Below are 21,717 nucleotides of genomic sequence, written 5' to 3'. Positions count from 1 at the left end.
GCTAAAAAGGCATTGTCAATGTAGGCCTACTTTGCAATGCGTGTCATTACCCCCAGTTTATCTGGTGACTCAACGTTTTCATCAGAAGCAGTAGCAGCCTCATCAAGCGTGACAATGCTTGACAAACAACAATAGGTGGGTGCAGTTTAGTATCACTATTTCTTACATGCAATGTGTCACGTTACATAAGTAACGTTTTGAGGTTTGTATTGCCTCGTGTTGAATTTGAATGATTTTATGATCCTAGACAGATAAATAACACAGAGGCCATAGACAGAATGCATATTGTCATAAATAAAGGGAGGATCTCTGACTTTTTTAATTAAGCCATATAGGTCTCTCCAACCATATGCAAACCTGTAGCACACAAGGATGTGAGGTGCAAACAAACAAACGGTTGTCTGTAAACAAGCAGCAAAAGGACCAGACACCATCAGATAGTCTGAGCAAACAGAGGCATTTATTTGTGTTATCGTGTGCTATGAGACCTGTGTTCTGGAAAAGGCTGCCCACCCAATAGCACCAAAACACTGCACTGCAGACAGTACTAACAGGACAGACCCGGTAGGCTGGCCAATCAATATCAGCAATAACAGTGATGACAACAAAGACAACAGAGGGAGGGGAGTCACATCTGCCAAGCCCCCAAGTGTCCAAATCTGTATAATTGTTATGCAAATTTGCTGAGTCAAGCCTTTTACTTGTGTTTATTTGATGTGGGGTAAAATAACTTTATTTTTGGTTGTTATAGAGCTCATGCACAGGTATTTTTTAATCAAAAGACCATGTATTAGTGTCCTAAATCTTGTTAGTCTTGCAGGCTATTTCTGCTATGTATTTCATTTTGTTATTGTTGTGTTTTTTTGTTGCTATAATCTTTCTGCTTAATTCCAGATATGTTTTGTTAGAGCAAACCCACTCTGTCATCGCCGACCCTGTCATTAACATGGATAATGTATCTGTTGACCAGGCAATGGGAAAAAGACGCCTTGGGTTACTGTTCTAATATCACCCCTAATATCACCCCCCTGGGGGACCAGATGGATGAAAGGTATCCCAGGTTGTGTGTACAGCAGCTCTACTTTCCTTTCAGTCATTGGAAACAAGCCTAAACAGACACACACACAGCATGCTGCTATCAACTTAGGGCCACTGCAAAGACAACCCAATGAGAGGGTGGGAGGAGGAAGGGAGGTGATAAAGAGAGAGAGAGAGTAGGAGGGGATGTGTGTGTGAGAGAGAGCGAGAGAGAGGGGGGAGGGAAGGAACTCTCTGCATGGCTGTGATATTCTCTCATCTTGGATGGGGCTTTTCCTCTGGTTTTGTCCCTGTCACTGGCCACCCTGTGTCCCCAGGAGCAGGCAGCGGTGTAGCGGCGCACAGACGAGTTGTTAGCCACGGAGGGAGCTGGGGATGAATCATCCCCAACAAAGAGCTTTCGAGATGGCAGTGTGTGTTTCTGCCAGGAGGGAGGAATGCATCAGGCTTTCTCAAGCAAGCAGCAGCCTGCAGTGTGCGTCTGCTTGAGAGCCAGCCTTCCTCGACGGTGTGTGTGTGTGTGTGTGTGTGTGTGTGTGTGTGTGTGTGTGTGTGTGTGTGTGTGTGTGTGTGTGTGTGTGTGTGTGTGTGTGTGTGTGTGTGTGTGTATGAGTGTGTGTGTATGCATGTGTGAAAGTGCAAGAGTGTGGGGGTGTGTGTGAGGGAGTGTGTATAACAAGTGTGTGTGTGTATATGTGTGTGTGCTCACTCTTGCTCGCAAGCCTCTTTCCTTCCTGGAGGAGAGGCTCTCCTCTTCAGCGATCGGCAAGGTAAGGAGACTGACATATATTTTTTTTCACTAATGAATCCCTACACACACCCTGTGTATTCCCTCTGGGGAGTGGGGATGGGGGCATGGGGCAGAAAACGGGAAAAGAGGCTTAGCTCCATTGATAATGAACAGGGTAGTGTGTGTCTATGTGTGTGTGCGGTGTCGGCAGGCAACAGCGGTGGTGGAGGAGATGAGAGACAGAGAGAGAGAGAGAGAACAGGATGCAGTAAGCCCAGGTGGTAATAAGGGAGAGAAGAAAATACTGACTGAAAGGCTGCTTTCACCTGCTCGTCCACTGCACTCTCTCTCTCTCTCTCTCTTTCTCTCTCTCTCTCTCTGTCCTCAGCTTCTGTTGAAATGATCTCCCAGAGTGGCTGGTGAGCAAGCAGATACTTCTGTGTTTTGACGGGGAACGAATCATGTTAAGACAATACAGACAAAGCTATAGTATTTCATGCTCATTGCATGCATGCACTGAGAATAAAGGTACTCATTGTTGTCCCTATGCATCTGTCCTTACTTGGGACTGTTAGCTGACTGAGGGATCCAGCTGCTGTATGCATTGCTATGCTTACGTGGATGCCGAGGGGAGGGGGACAAACTGACGAGTGTGGGATTTGTTAGATAAACATTAGCTTTCTTCTTCTGCTCTGTGACATCATGCACAAAATGTGTTCCTTTAGTGTGCCAGGATGGTTGTAATGTACTGCTACATGTTTGTACTCTGTGGAAGTGAGGATACAGAGAAGAATTGCTCAGCGAATAGCAGAGACCAAGTGGCAGACTGACAATGAACCACTCATGCCATTTTACAAGGTTTTATACTGTAGATTATATTACATTTATAGTCTACGTCATACTAGTCTTGTTTTAAGTAATTACATCAAGGATATAATATAATGGGATATAGTTTTCATGGGATTGCTGGTATGATCAACAACTTGACGGATTTCTCTTTCTTGTGAACAGTGGTAAGGTCTATCTCTGCTCTGGTTTATAACTACCATAGGTTGAAACTCTAACCACATGCCCTGAAGTGATACTGCCAATTATGCCTTAATCATACATGTTTGACTGCAGCAGTATGACATGCACCACTTACCTCTCACACCAGTAAATGAGTTGTGAGTAGTTGACCCCGTTTGACTCAGCTGAAAGGCCCCTCTGCACCTGCTGCACAGCACAGGGATGCCTCTGTTAACTAGCAGGCTAATGGCCAGTTAGAACCATCAGACAGAGAAGCGCTGCTCTGGGACATCCTGGATCAACAGATCTATAGAGCTCAGCTTCCCCAGACCAGGGACGGTTAGGAGTGGATGAGGCTCCACTCATAGGTGCTGGAGGATTAATTGAGGTTAATCAATAATCAGCACTCAGATAACCTGATCGGTCATTAATTAACCCTGTTCTATGTTTTGTAAGTGTGTTTAATTAGTTGGAAGGGGGGGGGGGTTCTACAGATTCTAGTTAACACTACACTTTGGACACTCTTTATACCACAGCCAGCGGTAACGGACACGCCATGTGTTTGTTTCTCAGGTTTCTCATTGATATTCAAGAAGGCCAGGTAGGGAGGGAGAGAAAGAGTATGTGAGAGGAGAGTTTTATGGAACACACAGAGCCAGGTGGACATATGCTAGCTGAGGGTGAGTGACATGTCATACACACTCGTGACTCCTCTTCTCACGTCATTACTTTTTTGGAACCCTTTTTTTTCTGTCCCTCATTTTTCTAAAAGTTCACGGTCTAGCGCTGCCTCACATTGCTGTCAAGGCGATGACAAACGAGCTGGCCTGTCTCAGGTACAGCTGGGATGGTGACAGACAGACCCCATGGAGAAGCACACAGGTGCTGCCGAGACCGAGTTCCCATACTGTACCCTTAGCATACAGCCCAGCACTGTGGGCCTGCTGGAGGCAAGAGGAATGCTTGACTCACAGTCGTGTCTGCCAAGAGAGGAGAGGAGAGGAGAGGAGAGGAGAGGAGAGGAGAGGAGAGGAGAGGAGAGGAGAGGAGAGGAGAGGAGAGGAGAGGAGAGGAGAGGAGAGGAGAGGAGAGGAGAGGAGAGGAGAGGAGAGGAGAGGAGAGGAGAGGAGAGGAGAGGAGAGGAGAGGAGAGGAGAGTGGGTATTAAGAGTTTCTGTGGCCACTGGCCATGAGATGTCAAACACAGGATTAGAATGCGACCAAGTAAAATTAGGACAGTATGCCCTGCAGTCACACTGTGTGATGAGACAGCGCCCATACTGGGTGACGGAAGAGGAACTGAGCTGCCGCAAATTGATAACATGGAGGGAAAACATATATATATAAAATATACATTATATACATATATTTTGTAATTTTGTCCCTTTCATAGGAAGAAGAGTGTACAGTAAAGATTGCTAGGGCGGCATTCTGCATCAATAAATTACACCCCTGAGAGGCCATTTGGCCTGTCTCATTGGACTAACCAGATTATATGTATTTATCTGCTGAGAGTCAGATTGTTTAAAGGACTGGTGGAAGCCAGTAGCATCTTTAATCAAACAGAGTGCGGGCCAGTACTGTACTTCACTTCCCTACTGCCTATAGGCCTCAGTGGAAGAGTTATAAGTACTCTATATGGGGCAGCAGGTTTCCTGGCTGGTAGGAGCGTTGGGCCAGTAACCGAAAGGTTGCTGGATCGAATCCCCGTGCTGACAAGGCAACCCCCACACCTCTCTGATTCAACTGACTAGGTATCACCCTATGGCCGGGCGATTTGGGAGCTAGGACCTTTTCGAGCACTCATTTGGTACAGGCATGTGTCAGCAGCATCACTGGAGGCATGCAGGGGGAATAGCACATCAGGGCTTACGACTTGAGATGTGCTGTATTTACAGTGTCATTATGTCAAGGTGCTTGGGGTAGCTAAGAGCTAGCTTTTACTTTACATGACTCTGTTAGTGTTTCATCGACTCTGGCCTAGTGGAGAACTAAGCCATTTTCTCTCACACTTACTGGGCCTGGAGAATCTATGCCAATCTAATTCAGGCAGAATGATGTATATTCTCTGTCAAGCTCCCTGTCCCCTTCTCAAATCCCTCCTGTTATGGCTTGTTTACAGCCATTGAAGCCAGTCAAGGTTGACATATAAAAGACATTGAGTCTCTTGGTGATGAGGAAGGATGACAACACGTGGCGAGGTTCCAACACAAAGAGAGATAAAGTAAGACATCAAAACCATTGAAATGTTGTGTGTGTGGCGACAATACTGACAGCCCACGCTAAATACACCCCCCCCCCCCCACCTTTCTCTCTCTTTGGACTATTCCTCCACTCCATACTGTCAATATTCACCCAAACCTTATGTGCAGTCATGCACTGTTTCTACCCTAGAAGTTAAAACAGCGCAAAGTTGTAGGATAAGGACATTTCTTAATGTCTGAAACTAATTTCTTAGTTGTCTTTTCATTGAGTGACTAAGAACATGATGGAAAAGCTTTCAGTTTTCTTTAAAACCAGAATTTCAGTGATTGAGGCAATTCTGACTTGCTTTAACAGGAGTTTGGAGCTTGCAAGGGCAGATGACGTAGTTCAGCGAGTTTTGCATACTCACTTATCCAGAATATTCTTCTGTTTTAGAGCTTTACTTTAATAAACTACAGTGTCTAATGAATCTGGTTCATGATCTAGCCCCAGTGTATACTGTACATAGCTTGCTGCTACCAAGTGTGGTCTTTATTTGAGCTAGCGATACAATACGTTTTTTTGTTTTTATATGCGGTTGTTGTACCACTAGCTCAAATAAAGACCACACTTGGGAGGAGCAAGCATTAAGCACAAATGCACTTTCTTTCTTTTCATTGCAATGTTATTGTCTAGATCCTAAACCCCTTTTGGATGTGTATCATTTATCTCCTATTATATGATGTACTGTGGTGTAGAGTACTGTACCCTCTCCTGTAACAGCTCATGTTATACTGAGTAATGGTAACATGATGATTGAGGCCATCAGCAAAGAAATCCCATTTCCCTCTATGAGGAAGGTCTGCCCCAGTGACTCTACTGTCTAGCGTGCAGTCACACACTGGCAACGAGTAACTTAGTGCAGGTTCTATAGTGTGTCTCCCCTTTCATTTGCTTGCATACCACTTGCATGATATACCAGAACACTTACTAATGAAATATACATGGAGGGAGTATGTCTTTATGTGTCATAAGATTCCAGTTTTATTACACCTTTTAAACGTTTAAATTAAAACAATAATCATCACCCTATTGCGTGTTGACTCAGCTCTGTTATTGACACTAGAAGTGACTCTTTAGACAGGCATGGCTACTGAAGGAAAGGGCAGCATCAACCACAATCATAAACACTGCAATTGTGCCGTCCAGTCACGTCCAGTTCTTGTGTACCTTTCTCCTGCCCTCAGAGTGTGTGTGTGTGTGTGTGTGTGTGTGTGTGTGTGTGTGTGTGTGTGTGTGTGTGTGTGTGTGTGTGTGTGTGTGTGTGTGTGTGTGTGTGTGTGTGTGCGTGCGTGCGTGCGTGCGTGTCTGTGTACTGAAAAAACATACCATCCACCTCCACCCCCCTTGAGAGGCAATGCAGTCTCATTACACTCAAAGGGCAAAACGGGCATCATAATGAAGCTGATAGAATAGAAATCTTTGAGCCCACACCACCGCACTGCAGAGTCAAAAAACAGCAGTTAAGACCTTGATGGTATCTATGCCACGGCACAGGTCTAGCTGTGTAATTCAGCCCTGGATTATTCATGCATTGACAAACACAAAAAGAGGATAACCTTCTGTCCCATCTCCCACCCACACCTCACAATCTGACACATATTTTGTGAACAACAAACGTGCGTCAGCACTCGTGGGAGAAACTGTGTCCTAAAATTGGATCACAGGAGGGCTGAACACGCTACTGATCCTACAAGCATAGTAACCTTCATCCTCCCTACATCAGTGCAAGCCTGCCAAAAAGGACAGAAAGACAATCAGGACAAAATAGGGAAAACATTCACTTGAGCTTGGTGGACTCACATCCAGCAAATCCAATACCTCTCGTACCTCTCGTATCTCTCTATCCCCTTCTAAGAATACGGTAAGGGGTGCATACGCCCCCCCCCCCCCCCATCACTAGTCCTGTCCTCCATTGGTCTGGATTGATGGGATAACTGAGAGGCTTGTCTGCCTGTTAAAGCTGCTCACAGGCTGGTATGGCTGTTTTTAGATCTAGAGATGGGCGTTGGGTGTGAAGGCGTGTTTGCGCTCTGAGGTATGTTGTTTACAGGGACACTGACACATTCTGGAATTATAGGCTGTCTGTTTTTAAAAACCAGGGTTGTAATTCATACAATTTAGAGGAGTGATTATTAATCAGACTGTACTACAAGAGTAAGTATGTTTTCTAACGTTAAGTAGGCCAGTATGCTTGGTAAAGATTTTAGCATGTGTCCCTTTGAAAAGTGATTTTGAACAATTGATGGTTCTGAACCATCAATCTTTAAAAATCAGTTGTGAAAGGGATGCATTATTGGTTCTGTGTTCATGGCAGGTATTTGGATCTATGCTATGTTTGCACGTGTGTTCATGGAGTTGGAAAGAAATCAACAAGTGTAGCACAATTTAGAATGACCTCATCCTCTATGGCTTCTGATATCCTTGACAGCATGTGGCCAAGTTTTGCTTCAGCACTTTGATAGATTCAAGGCAAGCTGCTGAGGCATGGGGTCAAGTCCCTGAAGTTCAGAAGTATGTGACCAGAAACCATTATTATAGCAACTGCAAGTTCCACTCTGCATGCATATATATACAGTATTTTCCTATGGGCTGAAATGAAAGATGGTGTTATCTGAACAGTCATAAGCTTAGTGGATTCTGAGAGGTCGATGTAAGGGCAGAAGCCTGTGATCACAACTTGTAAATCATCTACTTTTCAATTCATTTTGTTGAGAATGAATCAAGACACTGTGTTTTTATTTGCGTCCAATTACTTGGTTCTTTACTTTAACTCCCATTTATTCTGAAAGGAACTGCATAGAAGGGATATAGTGATGTATAATGTTGTGTTTGTAATCTGCAGTTCTGCAAAGCGATGATGGCTGATAGAGTAGCAGCACACAGCACAGAGAACTGAGAGCAGCCATTCTGTTTGTGATGGTATCATCCCATTATCACTGGCACCGGATGACTGTAGTAGCTTACATTTCACTCATGTGTAAATATTGATAGATCTGATTGTACAGGAAACACAAGAGCCTTGTGTAAATATTTGGCTCAGTAGTGCCAACATCTGCAAATGCACAGTTCTGAACAGACACAGAACCAGAGAACCAGGCATATGGAGCGAAAAAAACAGTCATGTACTTTCTGGCTATTTCAAACCTTTATTTAATCAAACTCAAAAGACAAACACTCCTTAAAAGCATTTTCGTGTTTTAGAGTGAAAAACAAGGTGCCCGTCAAAAACCACAGTCAGGTCTACTCTGCTCTGTGGTCCCCGCTCCATCCTCAAGGCCACCCACCCCACCTCCTGCCAGCCTCCCTCACGCTGTAGTGTCCCTGTCAGAATGAAATTCCTTCCCAGCTCCACATTACGTACATAGGGAGAGCACAGAATGATACACTTATGCAACACTTAGCATATTAACCTTCTGTTTGAATTATCCTTGGAGGGGGGAGATTGGGATTGTAGAGTGTGGGAGGGGAGGCTGCCAGTGTGATGGCCTGCTGAGTTATAGAATGCCGTAGTAGTGATTTCCTAATCTCCCACTGTGTCACATTGCATCATGGGAGATGTGCCATATTCAACTGAAGGCACATTTGTTGTGTTACATATGACAACGTCATTAGTGTGTCATGCCAGCTTGTTACAGTGGGCCACCGGCCATGTTCCCATTTGATGTTCTAACAAACATCCACCAGCTTTCAACAAAACATGTTCTCCAACAGCACTTTATCAAAGAGCAGCTCAAATGCACTATTATATTTTCAAGAAAATACGCATGCATAAATGCAGGTGAATTATATCCTAGTACAGCTAAGGACATTAGATGTAACGTAATTGATAACTGTCTTTGTGGTAGATACGCATGAGAGACATGACAGCACTGTCCTTGGCTTACACTATACCACTCCACTGTCAGTGCAGAGGGTTTTATATCTAAAGCTTGAGTGGTTACTTTCCCTACAAGCCAGAAAAATGCATGCTCCTTCATTAGCATTGGAATGGGGATGGGGTTATAGTTGGTAGACTGTAGCATAGTGGGTAGACTTTTAGTGTGTTTTCCTCCCTCTAATGCTCTGAAAGCCTGTGGGCTCTGGCGAGGCCGACTGTGTGCTCGTCAGTAAAAAGGGCACAGAGAATGAAAAAGCCTTAATTGACCAGATATCCTTCATTACACACAGGCTTACAAACCCAATGCACTCTGTCCCCCTAAGACAAGTTCTAAAGCACAAAGGCCAGTGACAGACAGAAAGCCAGTCTGGAAGATGGAAAATGTTTTTTAGACAGATAGATTTGAGTTTATTCACTTGTATTTTGATTTCTGGGAACGTACTGCATCTGATGATGGCTTAGTCACTTTGGCGTACACATAAGCTGTTCATAGATTAAAGGAGCTGTAAGTGACTTTATCAATGGTATTAACAGTACAGTAGATGTTAAGTGTGCTGCAGATTTAGAAACATGTTATATATATTTCTTGTCTATGCAGGGCCATCTTGAATTTGGCAAGCTGTCACTTTTCTGGACCTGACAATGTTTCGTAAGAAGAAAAAGAAGAGGCCAGAGATCTCAGCACCAAAGAACTTTGAGCACCGGGTGCACACCTCTTTTGACGCTAAACGGGGCTGCTTCGTGGGCCTGCCAACCCAATGGCACAGTTTGATAGAGAACCTCCGCAGGCCCAAGCCTATGGTGGACCCCTCCCGGATCACCCCAGTTGAGCTCAATCCAAAGAAGGTACTGGACCTTATTTTGGCTGTGTGCACTGGGTGTCTTTTTCTCTTGATGTATTTTCCAACAGATTAAAAGAGTTGAAAATGTATAGGATTTTATTTCTGAGAATATTCCACTATTAGTGAGCCTCAAAGCCCTCCATCGAAAGCATTTATAGCAGAGGCTTTCTTACTACAGTACAGAGTCCTTTACTGCAGCAGAGCACTGTGGTGGTCAACACTTTGCTGTTCTCCCTGTCATATTGCTTTCTTATCTATCACAGGGCTCAGCTAATGACCCTGCTGTGTACACTGACTGTACAACATGAATCCTTGGAGGGCTCCAAGATTTATTACTCAATGCAGGCAATTAATAACGATCCATGGTGCCTTCCCACAGATGTCACGCTGAGGAATAGAAAGTGCAGGTACAGCAGTGGAAATGCCAGTGAGCGATAAAGCCTGCAATTCGAAGGATTTCTGCGCTAGACTGAATGCTCGTGCCGATATGCCCCTTAGAAAAACATAACACGTTTTCATTACCACCAGTGGATAAGTTTGAGCTTTGCGTTTCAGAATCTCCTCGTCAGCTTCTGAAGCAGAGTCATGGTTTTAATGGGATCATCGGGATTGGATTGGTAGTACAGAGGAGTCTTGTGTTCTGTAAATGATGTAGCCTGTATGGCAGAGGCAAAGGTTGGAGAGGTTACATGAAACATGATCACATTTGCTACATTTGAACAATAATGATGCATTCTGTCCTTTGTAAAGGGTATGCAGTGGGATGTGAATTAGTCTTCACATGCATAGATCTACACGCATGTGTGCGCTGGGTGGAGTCAGACATTTTAGAGCAACGTGCACCTTTGGGTAACCTGATACCTCACCCATCCCAAATAGCAACATTCATCAAGGGGTGACAGAGGTTTTCTTGTTGTCTTCTCATTTCTTGTGAAAGCAAAAGAAGAGTCTGTCTTGTCTTGTCTTCCCTTGCTGGCAAGTTGGCTAAACACTGCAAGCTAGCTAGCCTTTTAGCTTCCCACATCTCATGTGAAATAACCTGATTTATAATTAAATAATATGCCCTGTCAAATATTATTATATTTGCCAGTGTAACCTACAACATTATCCCAATTTGATATGCTGCTTCAATGTATTCACTTCCATATAATCTAAAAATATAATGTTATACTTTTTTGTCACAGAGAAGAAGAAACAAGCACTACTTTTACATTTTAAAATAGCCTAGAATAAAGTTATCACTTCTAAACAAAATACATTTTTGTGGGGGATTCTAATAAGGCTTTAATGTTGTTTGGTTTATTGTTTGAATAGTCGCTGAGATTATATGTACTTATCAATGCAAAATAGGTTACTTTGATACATAGCCTATAGATCAGATCAACAAACCATGCGATCTTCAACGATGCCCCCATGGCTACGCAAGGAATGATACAGTGCTTTACAATTTTCATGTAGTGTGGCACGGGAGTACTAGAATGTCGGAGTGCACTACAAGGAGCCATCCCTTTTGTGACAAAAAAACGACATAGTGACACTGGGTCCGTCTTCATAGTGTATAAATAGCCCTTAAGCCACCTGTGCAGCTGTGAGAGCAGACTAGAGCACCATACCAAAGACAGAAGCATGGAAAACTCTCATAACAGTGAACATGACTTTTCTTTGCCCAGAGATTGAGTAATCAGCCAGTGGGCCTATTCTCTGATATGTTAAACTGGAAGGGCCGTCTGCCAATGCATTTTTAAGTCTGTGTCATCTTGTTCTGTCAGGGCAAGTTAATGCTCTTTCTCTATGCCACTGTGAGGGGTGCTGCTAGATATTTTACTTGTCAGAAAGAATCTGTCAGTTTTTACCGTTTTTATACAACACACATTACAAAATAGAAGCGGCTGCATACAGGCCAAAATATGAAATCACCATCTATGCTACAAAATAAACATGCAACATGTAGATATGTCCTTCCAACATATTGCCAGCAAAACTAACTGGGAAACGAGTTAAGTCTGGATTTTTAAAGAATGCCAAAACTTCCCTTTCAGACTCAGAGTTCTAAAAATAATCTCCCAGCCACAGTTGTGTCACCCTCTTTATTCCACACCCTCTTTATTCCACACCCAAATGCACAGGCCTCTCAGTATGTTATGATCATTCCAGTCAATGTGATTGGCTGAACATAACTGCTCTCCTTTCAGACCATCGTGCGTGGGAGTATGATCGGCCATGGAGACTACATCTCAGCCATGATCTCCGACATGAGCAGGCTGTCCGTGACCAGCTCCAACTCCCTAAGGAAGAGCAGCCCTTCAGGCAGGAAGAGGGCCCAGTCCCTTGGCAGGCTGGGGGAGGTGAAGGAGGGGGACACCTACCAGTATGAAGATCTGGGAGAGGATGACATGGAGCAGCAGCAGTGGAGGGACAGGGCTCATAACATCCACAGTGAGAGTGGGATGCCCCAAATGGGCATGAAGAAGAGCATCACCCTGCAGCCCAACGGTGATCTTCCCAGGGCCAAGTCCACCTACGAGGTGAGTGTCAGCTCTCTGGAGGGACCCCCGGTTCTGTCCCAGCCCATACAGGTGCCTATTAAGGGGGCTTATATCAGCTGTGAGGTGGGCAGTCCCACAGAGAGACTGATGGTGAGGAGAGACTTCCAGGTGCCGAGGGTTATGCCACACAACCAGAGGCCCTTCTCATGCTTCTACAACCCAGCCATGGCTGTCCAGCTGCCCCATCCTGATCATGGGCGTCACCCCCCTCCGGAGTACCGCACAAACCTCTACATCCACTCCCACAACAGCCCTAGCAGACCATACTCCTCCTACGACCTGAAGGTAAGCATGTCACTTCATCATTATCTCTCATCTATATTTTAGATGGACATTGTCATAGCTTAGCTGATGTAATCAACTATGATATATTATTCACAGACATACGTCAACCAATTTCACATTGGCCAGTAGTTAACTGTGGTACACAGGAGGTTGGTGGCACGGGCTCGTGGTAATGGCTGGAGAGGAATATGTGGAACTGTATCAAATCCATCAAACACATGGTTTCCATGTGTTTGATGCCATTCCATTTGCTACATTCGACCATTATTATGAGCTGTTCTCCCCTCAACAGCCTCCTGTGCTGTGGGTATATACAGCAATCAACACCTTTACTCTTTGAAAACCCTGTGCATAATTTGGACAGTGAGCTACTTCATAGACAGTTTTTTAGGTGAAACATTTATAGAAATGTTTAAGTAAAACACTTTTAGAGCGCATAGCTCCTCTCAATCTTACAGCAGACTCCAACACTGCATTCTACGGTCGATTGCTCAATTAATGCTGTTGTTTTTTCCGAGGTGCTAAAATGTGATTTGTGACTTTATTGCGTGAATGTGCTTGTAAACGTTGAGAGATGCTATGTTTAGCAAGATCTCAAGGGTACATTGAGGTACCTACAGGTGTAGGATCTTAAATTGACCTATATTATCACAGCAAAATAATCCTGCAGCAACAGGATTTGAACGTTAAGTCCATAATGTTGCTTGATCGGTGGTTAGGCTATTCACTGGCCAAAAGTAGGCTTCATGAAAAGAGCAAAAATTCTCAGCAACAAAAGAGTGATCAAATTAAGATCCTATATCTGTATGGCGTTTTAGCAAGGGGCGTACCAGGTGAAGTGAATGCATAGTGTGAGAGTAAAGCACTGTTATTTACATCCAGTAATAAAGCAGGGGAGGGACCTTGGGAAGACAGCCAACTCTCTCTCTCTCTTACTCTCTCATCATCCAGGCAGAGTCGGCTCTGAGGCACCACCAGTCAGGCTTCCTACCCAGCAACCCCAGCAGTCCCTTCATGAGTGGCATCAGGCCCCACAGGACGGTGCGCTCCTCAGCCAGCTACACCCTGGGACTGTCTCCCAACATGGGCCTGAGACTCAATGGCCCTGACCCCTTTTTGAGACACTCAGGCTGCCCTAATGCTCCCTTCCCCAGGCAGGACAGCCCCTCCCAGCCCCGGCCCTCCCCCACCGGCTCCCTGGCCACCAGCCCCCCAGGCACATGCTCCCCTGCTTTCAGACCCCCTCAGCACCCCCAGAGGCCGCCACCAGACCCCCCCAAGGTGACTCATGAACAGTTTAAGGCTGCCCTGCAGATGGTGGTAGACAAGGGGGACCCTCGGTCGTACCTGGAGAACTTTGTGAAGATTGGCGAAGGTTCGACGGGGGTGGTGTGTATCGCTCGGGAGAAACACAGCGGCAGGCAGGTGGCCGTGAAGATGATGGACCTGCGGAGACAACAGCGAAGAGAGCTACTTTTCAACGAGGTATCCCCAGCCAACACCATCCTCAATGACCCCCAAAACCCTCTAAACAACACCCCAAATCACCAATAAATCACGTTGGATACATCATATACATAGAGTACCAGTCAACAATTTGGACACACCTACTCATTCCAGGGTTTTTCTTTATTTTGACTATTTTCTATATTGCAGAATAATAGTGAAGACATCAACACTATGAAATAACACATATGGAATCATGTAGTAACCAAAAAAATATTGTATATTTGAGATTCTTCAAAGTAGCCACCCTTTGCTTTGATGAAAGCTTTGGCATTATCTCTTGGCATTCTCTCAACCAGCTTCATGAGGTAGTCACCTGGAATGCATTTCAATTAACTGGTGTGCCTTGTTAAAAGTTAATTTGTGGAATTTCTTTCCTTCTTAAAATGTGTTTGAGCCAATCAGTTGTGTTGTAACAAGGTAGGGGTGGTATACAGAAGATAGCCCTATTTGGTAAAATAACAAGTCTATATTATGTCAAGAACAGTTCAAATAAGCAAAGAGAAATGACAGTCCATCATTACTTTAAGACATGAAGGCCAGTCAATAAGGAACATTTCAAGAACTTTGAAAGTTTCTTCAAGTGCAGTTGCAAAAATCACCAGTGTTATGATGAACCTGCCTCTTATGAGGACCGCCACAGGAAAGGAAGACTCACAGTTACCTCTGCTGCAGAGGATAAGTTCATTAGAGTTACCAGCCTCAGAAATTTAAGCCCAATTAAATGCTTCACAGAGTTCAAGTAACAGACACATCTCAACATCAACTGTACAGAAGAGACTGCGTGAATCAGGCCTTCATTGTCTAATTGCTGCAAGGAAACCAATAGTAAAGGACACCAATAAGAAAAGACTTGCTTGGGCCAAGAAACACGAGCAATGGACATTAGACCGGTGGAAATCTGTCCTTTGGTCTGATGAGTCCAAATTTGAGATTTTTTGTTCCAACCGATTTTTTGTTCTCTTTGTGAGACGCAGAGTAGGTGAACGGATGATCTCCGCATGTGTGGTTCCCATCATGAAGCATGGAGGATGAGGTGTGATTGTGTGGGGGTGCTTTGCTGGTGACACTGTCAGTGATTTATTTGGAATTCAAGGCACACTTAACCAGAATGGCTACCACAGCGTTCTGCAGCGATACGCCATCCCATCTGGTTTGCGCTTAGTGGGACTATAATTTGTTTTTCCACAGGACAATGACCCAACACACCTCCAGCCAGTGTCAGGGCTATTTGACAAAGAAGGAGAGTGATGGAGTGCTGCATCAGATGACCTGGCCTCCACAATCACGCGATCTCAACCCAATTGTAATGGTTTGGGATGAGTTGGAACGTAGAGTGAAGGAAAAGCAGCCAACAAGTTCTCAGCACATGTGGGAACTCCTTCAAGACTGTTGGAAAAGCATTCCAGGTGAAGCTGGTGGAGAGAATGCCAAGAGTGTGCAAAGCTGTCAAGACAAAGGGTGGCTAATTTCATGAATCTCACATATAAAATATATTTTGATTTGTTTTTGATTACTTCATGTGTTATTTCATAGTTTTGATGTCTTCACTATTATTCTACAATGTAGAAAATAGCAAAAATAAAGAAAAACCCTTGAATGAATAGGTGTGTCCAAACTTTTGACTGGTGCTGTATATCCTATCTTAATTTGATCACTCTGTTGTCGCAGAAAATATCCCTTCACAGCAGGAAATGCACATTGTAATGTATTCAAGATTTTAAAACGTTTCTAAAGTTTATAATTTACATTTTAAAATGTCAGACTTGATTTATCCTAACAAAAAATGATCGCCCCCTACAAAAATGTCCATTAATTATAATCCACATAATAATTCACATTTCTTGTTACTGCAGGATTATTTTCTGGCTGTGAGAAACTGGTCAAATTAAGATACTATATCTGTAACAGAGCCCACCTGTTATCAATTGAAACTGCGGGGGCACATGCCCCCTTAGATCCAGCTAGGCCTTATTTTGCCCATCAGTTAGTTATTGTCCCTGACAATAATACCCAAAGACCCTATTTTGCCCATCAGTGCCCTCTTGAAATTGTCAGTAACATTACGTGACACCTCTGTTATCAACTGTATTTGTTTGTCCAGGTGGTGATCATGAGGGACTACCAGCACAGGAACGTGGTGGAGATGTTTAAGAGTGCCCTGGTGGAGGAGGAGCTCTGGGTCATCATGGAGTACATAGAGGGTGGAGCACTAACCAACATCGTGTCTGAGACCAGGTATGGAGACACAGCACAGACCTGACCTACTCCCCCATAAACAACTGGGGGCAAATTGTATTGAAGGAACAATGAAAAGTAAAATATAGTCATTTTTAAGAGACAAGAATTCAAAGACTTGTGTGACAGAATGATAAAGCAAAATTCTAGTCATGTCTTCAGTACCTATTTTCACCATTATGTGGTAGTGTGGTACTGACTGCTTGAGGGGACAGGCACCTAAGCACAGTTTCTTTCATTCTCACTGATACTAGAGCAAAACACTGTGTCCTCCTATGGGAAACTATAATCTGATAACATAATTAGATTTGTGCATGTTAAAATGACGTGGTTCATTTAATTTGATCCAAAAACACGATTCAATCTATGCTCCCATGCTGTTAAATATATCAGGAACTGTATGGATAAAGAAATTGTCAATGCATATTAACACTACCTGTCAATGTATTTTAAATTCCAAACTGAAAGTTGACACGTTCTCACTACATAGATAGGAGTTGACCCCAAAATCAGGTATCTAGAGACATGGGGACAGAGTGCATTTCTATCTATCCAGCTGACATATTAAAATGGTCCAGATGGAGTCTGTAATTTTCATTGGTTGTCAGAACCCAAGATTAGTATTTGTTTTGATTGAACTGTCTGGAATAAGACCCCTTTGCTAAAATATACCTCCTTCATACTCCAATCCATCCCAAAATAAGTTTTGATAACAATCAATATCGTTCTGGAAGCCTTAAAGGAACAATCTGCGATTTCTACTTACATTTTTTTACTTTTAAATGAATTATATATACCCATTGATTCTTTAAGAATATAACTTAGAAAGAGCATAAATCAACTGTCGTACCCCATCAGAACCCAAAATCTAAGCTTGTTTTACTCCATTTATTTGTCCAAATTATATTTCTAACAAACATTGTATAGCCTCAGAACATGGTCAAAACTATAATTTTTTTATATCATGGATGGTCAGTCCTTGCATGCATAGCTCTGTCTATGAATTTGAGACCTCCAGTCCCATCCCTCAGCTATTTAACAGAACAGTGGTGAGGAGCCTGATTTGTTATTTGAACTGAAGATGTGTGCTAAGGTATTTACTGAGGAGTTTCTGAAACACAGTTCTTCAGTGTTCAAAATCTCCTAGGCTATATATTCAAAATGCATAAACGTGATACTCTGAATGCACATAGTTGTCTGAACCTCACCTATGCCACCATTCATTTATAGCATCACCTGGGTGACACAACAACAGCCATTTTGCAGTGCAGTTTTGAGTGTTGTGTGTATCTGTGTCACTCCCCCATGCAGGCTGAGTGAGGAGCAGATAGCCACAGTGTGTGAGGCTGTGCTGCAAGCCCTGGCCTACCTTCACTCCCAGGGAGTCATCCACAGGGACATCAAGAGTGACTCCATACTGCTAACACTGGATGGGAGGGTAAATCTTTTGAATTCAGTTGAGCGAGAACACACCTGTTTATGTATTCATAACTGTTGATAATTGAATTGTAATGCTCCTGTCCTGTACAGATCAAGCTGTCAGACTTTGGGTTCTGTGCACAGATCAGTAAGGACATTCCCAAGAGGAAGTCTTTAGTAGGAACACCATACTGGATGGCTCCGGAGGTCATCTCTAAATCTCCATACAGCACTGAGGTGAGAAAGAAGATATTCAAAACTACTCTGTATCCTAACTAACTGTACAAGGTATATTACTGCATACTAATGGAATACTAATTGTCCAAACAAATACTCATGATGTCCAGTATTCATGTCCATGTCAACACTGCTGATATACAGTATAGTGTATACTGGTTTGTTGTGTCTGCCAGGTGGATGTGTGGTCTCTGGGCATCATGGTAGTTGAGATGGTGGACGGAGAGCCCCCCTACTTCAGTGAGACCCCCGTTGCAGCCATGAGAAGACTGAGGGATGAGCCAGCTCCCACCGTACGGAACACAACCCAGGTCAGAGGTCAAACAGAACACATACAGTACATAGAGAGATACTCTCTTACACATGCACAGAAACACACACACACACCTTTCCTCTATTTCTGCTGAATTAGCTTGGACTTTACACTTTGTGTAGGTATCGCCGGTGCTGAAAGACTTCCTGAACCGTATGTTGACCCGGGACCCAGTGGAGAGGGCCAGCGCCACAGACCTGCTAGAACACCCCTTCCTCCTGCAGAGCGGCTCCACGCAGTGCCTGGTGCCCCTGGTGGAGCAGTACCGCAAGCGCATGTCTCACTGCTGATCCCATGGTGGACCCTGATTACTACTGTACCCACCCTGAGTGTGATCTGCCCAGGCCCAACCCACCCAGCACCCACCCCAGTGTGGGAGCAGCACCAGAGAGCAGATCCAGACCCAGAGATCCTGGTGCTGTTACAGAGCTCATGGCATCAGGCCTGTCGGCTTGGTAGACAATGGCACAGCATGGGCCTAGAGGCCTACTGTAAGAAGCACTTTAGCAGTGAGTTGGTGTAGTGAAACAGTAGCATGCAAACAAACAGTATTCCTAACTCATCTCAACAACGTCTGGTTCTACCTGTGATAGACAACATCCAATGGGATTCCTCCCGACACAACACCAATCTAGCATTGATGCATTATATACAGACTTGAAATCCAAGGAAACTGTGAACTGCATTGTGGACTTTTCCTGTTATTGAGCAGTTTCCCATTGTAGTGTTTGGATAATAGTGAATTTTCAGCTTGTGCTATAGACTCAAGTTATGGTAGCTCATGACTTGGAGAGAAGCTTGATGTTACTTAGCTCTACAACCATATGGGACACTGACTGAAGTTCACCTTGTCAGTAAACAATTTGCATGGCCAAATGAAGGCAGACCTGGCCTGATCAGAATGTTTAAAACATGCTACTAAGAGATGACATGAGAGACCTGCCGCCAGTATCACCATGACAAATGTGTAGATGAGGGGATGGCTGTTTGTTTTTATTGTGCTCAAGGAATCATGTTCCTTTTAATATTTATTCTATTTTGCTTTTCCGAAAAGTGTTGTGAATGGTTTGTAATGTGAAATTGCAAATAAGTTTTCAGTTTAGAATATCAACTTGAAATGTAGCAGATGAACAAATAACGTAAATACAGTACATTCTGTATATTAGGACTTACTTGCAGAGCCACTGTACTTACACTACCGTTCAAAAGTTTCGGGTCACTTAGAAATGTCCTTGTTTTCCATAAAAACATACATGAAATGAGTTGCAAAATGAATAGGAAATACAGTCAAGACGTTGACAACTGTCACGAACGTCTGAAGAACTGGCCCAAGGTGCAGCGTGGTAGGCGTACATTTTACTTTTAATAAAAATGACACCGGAAAAAACAACAAAATACAAAAACGAACGTAAAGCTATATGCAGTGCAGAAAGCAACTACACACAAACAAGATCCCACAATCACAGGTGGGAAAAAGGGCTGCCTAAGTATGATCCCCAATCCGAGACAACGGTAAACAGCTGCCTCTGATTGGGAACCATACTAGGCCAACAAAGAAATAGAAACATAGATATGCCCACCCAAGTCACACCCTGACCTAACAAAATAGAGAATAAAAATGCTCTCTAAGGTCAGGGCGTGACAGTACCCCCCCCCCCCCCCCCCCCCCCCTGCTCCCCCCACTTCCGTGGAACCGGACCGTGGATCGTCGCCGGAGGCTCTGGACCATAGATCGTCGCCGGAGGCTCTGGACTGGGAACCCCCGCTGGAGGCTCTGAACTGCCGACCGTCGCTGGAGGTTCTGGACTGCCGACCGTCGCTGGAGGCTCTGGACTGCCGACCGTCGCTGGAGGCTCTGGACTGCAGACCGTCGCTGAAGGCTCTGGACTGCAGACCGTCGCTGAAGACTCTGGACTGCAGACTGTTGCTGGAGACTCCGGGCCTTGGCTCGTCACTGGAGGCTTTGGGCCATGGATCATCACTGAAGGCTCCGGGCCATGGATCATCACTGGAGGCTCCGTGCCATGGATCACCACTGGAGGCTTCGTGCCATGAATCATCACTGGAGGCTTCGGGCCATGGATCATCACTGGAAGCTTCGTGCATGGAGCCGGAACAGGGCGTACCAGGCTGGGGAGATGCACTGGAGGCTGAGTGCGTGGAGCAGGCACAGGGCGTACCAGGCTGGAGAGACGCACTGGAGGCCGGGTGCGTGGAGCAGGCACAGGTCGTACAGGGCTGGGGAGACGCACTGGAGACCGGGTGCGCGGAGCTGGGACGGGATATACTGGGCCGTGGAGGCGCACTGGAGGTCTGGAGTGTAGAGCTGGCACAACCTGTCCTGGCTGGATGCTCACTTTAGCCCGGCACGTGCGGGGCACTGGCACAAGACGCACTGGGCTGTGAAGGCACACTGGCAACACAGTGCGTAGAGCCAGCGCAGGATATCCTGGACCGAGGAGGCGTACTGGAGGTCTGGAGCGCTGAGCCGGCACAACCCGTCCTGGCTGGATCGGCAAGTGCGAGGATCTGGCACAGAACGCACCGAGCTGTGGATGCGCACTGGAGACACATTGCGTATCTCCGCAAAGCATGGTATCTGAACCGTGACCAACTCCTCATCGTAATTACAGGGAGTTGGTTCTTGTTCCCACCTTTGCTCCGCTCGCCACCTCGTATGCCCCCCCCCCAATTTTTTTCAGGCTGTCTCTCGGGTTTCCGTCGTCTCCTTGATTCCTGGTCTCGTCGCCGTTCCTCTCTCGCTGGTTCCGCCTGCTTCCATGGCAGGGTCTTGTCCCTTGCCATTACCTCCTCCCAGGTCCAGGAAGTCCTCCACTCCTGGGCACGCTGCTTGGTCACTTGGTGGTGGGATCTTCTGTCACGAACGTCTGAAAAACTGGACCAAGGTGCAGCGTGGTAGGCATACATTTTACTTTTAATAAAAATGACACCGAAAAAACAACAAAATACAAAAACTAAGCTATATGCAGTGCAGAAAGCAACTACACACAAACAAGATCCCACAATCACAGGTGGGAAAAAAGGCTGCCTACGTATGATCCCCAATCAGAGACAACGATAAACAGCTGCCTCTGATTGGGAACCATACTAGGCCAACAAAGAAATAGAAACATAGATATGCCCACCCAAGTCACACCCTGACCTAACAAAATAGAGAATAAAAAAGGCTCTCTAAGGTCAGGGCGTGACAACAAGGTTATAAATAATGATTTTTTGTTGAAATAATAATTGTGTCCTTCAAACTTTGCTTTCGTCAAAGAATCCTATATTTGCAGCAATTACAGCCTTGCAGACCTTTGGCATTCCAGTTGGTCAATTTGTTGAGGTAATCTGAAGAGATTTTACCCCATGCTTCCTGAAGCACCTCCCACAAGTTGGATTGGCTTGATAGGCACTTCTTACGTACCATAC

General features: G+C 44.8%; 1 protein-coding gene across 1 annotated transcript; it reads left to right on the top strand.

Moving 5' to 3' along the window:
* The first annotated feature begins 1,244 nt into the window (after positions 1-1,244).
* On the top strand, positions 1,245-19,944 carry LOC106610869 (serine/threonine-protein kinase PAK 6). The gene is made up of 9 exons (XM_014210511.3): positions 1,245-1,808; positions 9,498-9,745; positions 11,934-12,572; positions 13,524-14,057; positions 16,183-16,316; positions 17,628-17,754; positions 17,847-17,972; positions 18,149-18,283; positions 18,408-19,944. Exons 2-9 carry the CDS (start codon positions 9,542-9,544, stop codon positions 18,573-18,575), a joined length of 2,067 nt encoding a protein of 688 aa, XP_014065986.3. The 5' UTR covers positions 1,245-1,808; positions 9,498-9,541; the 3' UTR covers positions 18,576-19,944.
* The last annotated feature ends 1,773 nt before the right edge of the window (positions 19,945-21,717 follow it).

The sequence above is a fragment of the Salmo salar genome, chromosome 09, assembly GCF_965601325.2.
Source record: "Salmo salar chromosome 09, fSalSal1, whole genome shotgun sequence".
Taxonomy (NCBI): domain Eukaryota; kingdom Metazoa; phylum Chordata; class Actinopteri; order Salmoniformes; family Salmonidae; genus Salmo; species Salmo salar.
Note: the sequence above shows the minus strand (reverse complement) of the source record. Positions and strands in the feature narration are given on the sequence as shown.

Excerpts from the sequence above, each read along its gene's own strand:
- LOC106610869 (XM_014210511.3), top strand. The coding sequence starts at position 9,542 with ATGTTTCGTAAGAAGAAAAAGAAGAGGCCAGAGATCTCAGCACCAAAG. Across the intron at positions 16,317-17,627 it reads AACATCGTGTCTGAGACCAG|GCTGAGTGAGGAGCAGATAG; the intron begins GTATGGAGACAC and ends TCCCCCATGCAG. Across the intron at positions 17,755-17,846 it reads TGCTAACACTGGATGGGAGG|ATCAAGCTGTCAGACTTTGG; the intron begins GTAAATCTTTTG and ends TGTCCTGTACAG.